Source organism: Carlito syrichta, unplaced genomic scaffold (assembly GCF_000164805.1).
Source record: "Carlito syrichta isolate Samal-C Ts95f unplaced genomic scaffold, Tarsius_syrichta-2.0.1 Scaffold309429, whole genome shotgun sequence".
NCBI lineage: Eukaryota > Metazoa > Chordata > Mammalia > Primates > Tarsiidae > Carlito > Carlito syrichta.
The window spans coordinates 618,789-625,333 of NW_007253525.1; the positions used below are offsets into that span (position 1 = coordinate 618,789).

At 35.9% G+C, this 6,545-nt stretch overlaps 1 protein-coding gene across 2 annotated transcripts; it reads left to right on the top strand.

Annotated features, from left to right (window-relative positions):
* Window positions 1–791: 791 nt before the first annotated feature.
* Window positions 792–6,319, top strand: SCG2 (secretogranin II). 2 transcript variants are annotated; one of them, XM_008067236.1, is made up of 2 exons: window positions 792–1,003; window positions 3,960–6,319. In XM_008067236.1, exon 2 carries the CDS (start codon window positions 3,974–3,976, stop codon window positions 5,828–5,830), a length of 1,857 nt encoding a protein of 618 aa, XP_008065427.1. In that variant the 5' UTR covers window positions 792–1,003; window positions 3,960–3,973; the 3' UTR covers window positions 5,831–6,319. The 2 variants fall into 2 exon arrangements, with proteins under 2 accessions (XP_008065427.1, XP_021572839.1); XM_021717164.1 differs by lacking the exon at window positions 792–1,003 and adding an exon at window positions 1,004–1,146 and having other exon boundaries at window positions 3,960–5,830.
* Window positions 6,320–6,545: the final 226 nt, after the last annotated feature.

Here is a 6,545-nt window from a genome sequence, read left to right on the forward strand (position 1 = left end):
TGAAAGTTAACTTGCTATATTATTCCCTGAGTTGGTCACATTCATGGAAGGTATTCAACTCATCTGATGCAACAGGCGAAGGAAATATTTATAGTACAACTTCCTCTCCATTGCAAATGAATTCCAATTACGTATGTGTCATATTTTTCTCAAACCATGAAAGGACTTGTTTTTTTCTTAGTATTCAGAAGTATTTTTATCGGTACTGAACTTCTGTGCTTCCTTTTCAGAGATCAGATATTGTAAAAGATACTAACAGATTCATAAAAAATTATTAACTACTAAGTCATAAGTCTTATGAATACCCATTCAAAAAGCGATATGAAGCTATAAAAGTTGATGTCATATAAAAGAGAGATAATTCTCTTTTTTATTCAAACAAATATGATCTTAAAAGAATGCCAGCTGTGATCATGATATGAAATATGGTCTCTCATATTTACACAGACCCTCCATTCATCTTGGATGTAACAGAAAATGGTAATGCAATGTTGCTTTGTTGGCAATGAGGGGAAAAAAAGAGTCCTTGTCTGCAAAACTTTCTTATAACAATGACGACAACAGCAACCACAGCGACACCAAGAAACTATTACAACAGGATACTAAGACGTAGATGAGATTATCTTGCAATTAGCCGTGTCTGTCGACGGCTTTCTTTCTTTGTAAGGGAAATTGTACAGAGCTTTTTATTTCAAGTCTCAAAGAATTCGATAAAAGAAAAAAAGGAACTGCAATTTTTGCCACAACAAGACAGGTGGCGTAAGCATTCAACTTTTTTTTTTAAAAAATATATAAAGTGATTATTTTCTCTCGGGTTCTTTGAAAAAGCTCGCTTGTGCTCGGGTTTGTGGCCGAGCCCAGTGACGTCAGTGTGGCAGTGCGGAGTCAGGCGCCCGGCTCCCTATAAGCGAGGAGCTGTCCGGGTGCTGAAACAGCCCGAGAAGCTCACCCGGCGCGCAGGGAGGAACACGCTGTGGACCTTCTCTGCCATATAAAAAAAGAGGTAAGGCTGCTTTTTTCTTTGATTTGCTGGAAAGTTCTAAATTGCATTCTCTTCCTTTAATTCCTAACTGAGACGAAAAAGACCTTGTGGCAAGCTTATGTCGATAGAATAACGAAATAACAACCTGCTGCTCATCAATCAATGTAAAGACATAATATATCCGTACAAATGTGACTGAGTATGTGGTTTATGCTACTTGATGTTGGGTGTTTATCAATCAGAATGTCATTTATGTAATCATGTATAAGAAGAGTGAAAAAGTTAAAGATTTTAGTGTCAATACACATATTGATGTAAAGTTAACCAAGCTCGATATCTTGTTTCATTCTGTAATTTATTGTTTCCCCTGAGAATCAGATACAAAGCCAGAGGTATAATTTATATGCTTAATATTTTTAACAGTAGGTTTCCAATGATTCAGAGGCTGTTAAATACATTAGTCATAGAGGCAACCAATTTTGGAACTAGTTTTTTTCTCTTTGATATTTACCTTATGAGAGCTCCAAATTAAGAATGTAAAGTTATTTTCTAAATTGATATACTTTTAAAGGCTTATACTATTTTATCCTAATTTAAGTCCCAGGAAATCAGCTTAGAACAATTTTGAATATAGGCTTCTTTCTTTCTCTAGGGTAAACTATTATCTTGGGTTATAGGTTGCATGTGATCATGAATTAGAGAAATTATAATTTTGAATATGTGATGAAAACATTCATAACTGTATAAATTATTATTGTTTTTTGTTGTACAATATTTTACTAAATATTTTTGCTGAGACAAGTATTTCTTTTTTCTGTACCCTAACTAGTTGAATTGTACCAATTAGATACAGCCACCTGCATGTGTCATTGTTCTAGCCTGATTTCACTCAAAAATAAATTTTAGCTTGAGAGGTTTTAATAATAGCTATCAAAGGAGAAAAAATGGTCTAATTATTTGGATTTCAGAAAATTCAATTTTAAATCAAACCCTTTATAGAATATTAGAACTGGTGAATACATCGTAACTCCTTGAAAGAGCAGCTACCTAGAGGGAAAAATTCTTTGAGTCTTACTCAAAGGCAATAGCTATGTTGTCCAAACTGAACCTGCATAGATAAACAAAGGATAGCACTTTTTAGGCCATGATTTAAACAACAGCAATGAGTATTCTACTCCAACTAAACAATAAAGCCTATGTTCAAGATAGTAATTCTAAAGACAAGCATATAATCCACATGTTAAGAATATTTCAGGATTGTGGGTTCAAAGAAAACAAGTTCAATAATGTTTTAAAGGTTACTATTTCAAATGCCAATGTTGAAAATTAATTACTAAAGCTAAATTAATCCTGAAGTAATGTGAAGTATATATCATGTAATTTTATGTAAACCTAGAAATTTTATGAATAAAATTACTTATAGTAAGCATTTATTCATAGTACATATTTTGGAAGTATTCTCTAAAATGCCTTTAGTGAGTTTTCTTTCAGTAAACTAAGTAGTCTGGTGAATGAAAAAAATATATAAAATATTTCTATAGCTACAACCTTTTCAGGGCTCTAAAAGCTGAAAACATTACCTAATCACTAATAGGATCTAGTGAAAAATGAAGTTTTCTACAATCAATGTTTAAGCTAACACAAAATTTTATGCACATAACTGAGTTTATCTGTCATAAAACTATGATCCAGCACAGATATTATGTACAAACTTATAAACTTCTGTTATATTGATTTTATTTGCAATAAAATTTCAGGTATTAAAGTAGTTTTTTCAATGTTAGCAATGCCAAATATAAAACGTGTAAAAACTATTCCTCTTGCTAATTCCTATGTGAGATTTTAGGCTTTAGAGAAAAAAAATGAATGAAGATTTTAAAGTAGGAAGAATTCAACACATCATCTGTGTTTATCTAAATCGGGAATTACATAGTGGTTATTTTAAGATTTTCTAGCAGTATGAGTCATTTAAGATTTCACAGGTCCATACGAAAATAGACACAGACATAAGACAAACTGAATCTGAACACTCACAAGTTCAGAAATAGACTAGTTAAGAAAACTTATGTTCTCTCTGTAGCATCTGTTATTATTTACTATACATGCTTGAGGGCTGATGAAAAGTATAAACACAATTGCATGATAGTCATAATGAAATTATTAGATAAAATATAGAGCACAGAGATTTAAAACCCTTTATTATTTTAGCATGATTACATGGAAAGAAATGTCATTTTACTAGCTGGTTTAGTTTACTAGCTGGGATCTGAGATGACCCATGTTCTGGTGGTTATTAACTGATATTTGGATTTGGTGTTAGATTGAGAGCAAGTTATTTCTGAAAAATACACTTGAATAGGACTCCCCCACAAGGTAATTCAGTATGATTGACACTAATATGCTTTATCAGTTCATCATATATGGTCATGCCACTGCTGCCATGTTTCAACAATAAAATTAGATGGACAATTCAGGAAATCAATCACATGTTTTTTGATACAACCTTAAGGACATAACTGTGTGTGTGTGTGTGTGTTTATGTGTGTGCATGCATGCACATGTATGTTCTAATTTAAGCCAACAAATTGTTTTACGAGTAATTACAGTATATTTAAAAAAACTTTCTGGAAAGTATTTTTTCTTTATTAAAAAGAAACATTTACTCAAGTCAAACTGTAGGTTTTATAAATAAAAAATAAAAATTGAGAAATCTTACATCAGTATTTTTTATTATTGTTTTAACCAAAAGAATGCTATGCAAATTTGATGTAAATAACAATTTTGCTAAAGATTCCTGTGGTTAGCTTGTGGGGATCATATGAAAAAAATTCATGGATTTTAAAAAAGATTTATCCTAAGTGTAATGTGATATACTCTCTGCTATGTTATTTTTTCCTTCAATGGTCAATTATGTCTTTTGTTATAGTGTCTTCTAGCCTGTTTCATTTGTGTTAACTCATGCTTTCTTTGCTTTAAGAAAATTTTTCAGACATGGCAGAAGTGAAGACCTACCAGCTTGGAGCAGTCCTGTATCTTCTCCATTTACTTTTCCTCTTCTCGGGGGCTGAAGCAGCTTCATTTCAGCGAAACCAGCTGCTTCAGAAAGAAGCAGATTCTAGATTGGAAAATGTCCAAAGGCTTCCCAGTCCTGAAATGATCAGGGCTTTGGAATACATAGAAAAGCTCCGGCAACAAGCTCATAAAGAAGAAAGCAGCCCAGACTATAATCCCTATCAAGGAGTCTCTGTTCCCCTTCAGCAAAAAGAAAATGGTGATGAGAGTCACTTGCCAGTAAGTTCAAGGGATTCACTGAATGAAGATGACTGGATGAGGATAATACTTGAAGCTTTGAGACAGGCTGAAAATGAGCCTCTGTCTGCACCCAAAGAAAACAAGCCCTATGCCTTGAATTCAGAAAAGAACTTCCCAATGGACATGAGTGATGATTATGAGACACAACAGTGGCCAGAGCGAAAGCTCAAACACATGCGATTCCCTCTTATGTATGAAGAGAATTCTAGGGACAACCCCTTCAAACGCACAAATGAAATCGTGGAGGAACAATATACTCCTCAAAGTCTCGCTACACTGGAATCAGTCTTCCAAGAGCTGGGGAAACTGACAGGACCAAACAGCCAGAAGCGTGAGAGGGTTGATGATGAGCAGAAACTTTATGCAGATGATGAAGATGACATCTACAAGGCCAATAACATTGCCTATGAAGATGTGGTTGGGGGAGAAGATTGGAACCCAGTAGAGGAGAAAATAGAGAGTCAGACCCAGGAAGAGGTGAGAGACAGCAAAGAGAGTATAGACAAAAATGAACAAATCAATGATGAAATGAAACGTTCAGGGCAGCAGCTTGGCATCCAGGATGAAGATCTCCGGAAAGAGAGTAAAGATCAACTCTCAGATGATGTCTCCAAAGTGATTGCTTATTTGAAAAGGTTGGTGAATGCTGCAGGAGGTGGAAGATCACAGACTGGGCAAAATTGGGAAAAGGCAGCCAAGCTTTTTGAGAAACCGCTTGATTCTCAGTCTATTTATCAGCTGATTGAAGTCTCAAGGAATTTGCAGATACCCCCTGAAGACTTAATTGACATGCTCAAAACCGGGGAAAAGCCAAGTGGATCGGTGGAACCAGAGCAGGAGCTTGACCTTCCTGTTGATGTTGATGACATTTCTGAGGCTGACCATCCTGACCTGTTCCAAAATAAGATGCTCTCCAAGAGTGGCTACCCCAAGACACCTGGTCTTGCTGGGCCTGAGGCCCTACCAGATGGGCTCAATGTTGAGGACATTTTAAATCTTTTAGGAATGGAGAGTGCAGCAAATCAGAAGCCTCCGTATTTCCCCAATCAATATAACCGAGAGAAGGTCCTGCCAAGGCTCCCCTATGGTCCTGGAAGATCTAAAGCAATCCAGCTTCCCAAAGCTGGCTGGGTGCCAGATGTTGAAAACAGGCAAATGACATATGAAAACCTGAATGACAAGGACCAAGAATTAGGAGAGTACTTGGCCAGGATGTTAGTTAAATACCCCGAGATCATGAATGCAAACCAGGTAAAGCGAGTTCCCAGTCAAGGCTCATCTGAAGATGAACAACAGGAAGAGGACCAAATCGAGCAGGCCATCGAAGAACATTTGAATCAAGGCAACTCTCAGGAGTCTGACAAGCTGGCCCCGGTTAGCAAAAGGTTCCCTGTGGGGCCCCCAAAGAATGCCGATATCCCAAATAGGCAGTACTTGGATGAAGATCTGTTAATGAAAGTGCTGGAATACCTCAACCAAGAAAAGGCAGAGAAGGGAAGGGAGCATATTGCTAAGAGAGCAATGGAAAACATGTAAGCAGCTTTCATTAATCGCCCAACTTTTCTCCTCCCACCCCAAGCAAACCCTAACATTTCTCTTTAGTGTGTTGCCTTCTATCCTGTGAACACCGTAATATCTCTAAATAATGTACAGGCAGATGATTCCAGTTCACTGGGGAGTCTGCTTCACTTCCTCTGAGCTGTTCTCTTGTGTATGGATATGTGTAAATGTTATGACTCCTTGATAAAAAAAACTATTATGTCCATTATTCAAGAAAGATATGTATGATAGTGTTTAATAGTGTATCTAATGGCTGTGGCATTGTTGATGCTCACATATGAAAAAGAGTGTCCTATAATTCTCTTGAAAGTTTTTAATATTTATTGAATTATTTTGTTACTGTCTGTAGTGTTTTGTGGAGTACTGGAGCAAAAAAAATAAAGCATTATAAATATATAGTTTTATTTATAAGTCCTTTTCTATTGTGCGTTTTATTGTTGATTAATAAATGTTATTTCTGGACAACTTTGGACTCTTCATTCTGAAAAGCCAGAGACAATGACCATGGAGCAAGCAGAATGAAGCCAAAAGAGAAAATCATTACCTCCTCCAGACGATTCAGGTAAGCAATAACAAATTGTAATATGTGATCATAGTATACGCTTGTGGAATGCAGCATCCTCTAGCAGCCCACTACTTATGCTTGCCCCTGGCTATTTTCATATATGTGATTTATAAAGTAGGGCTTTTG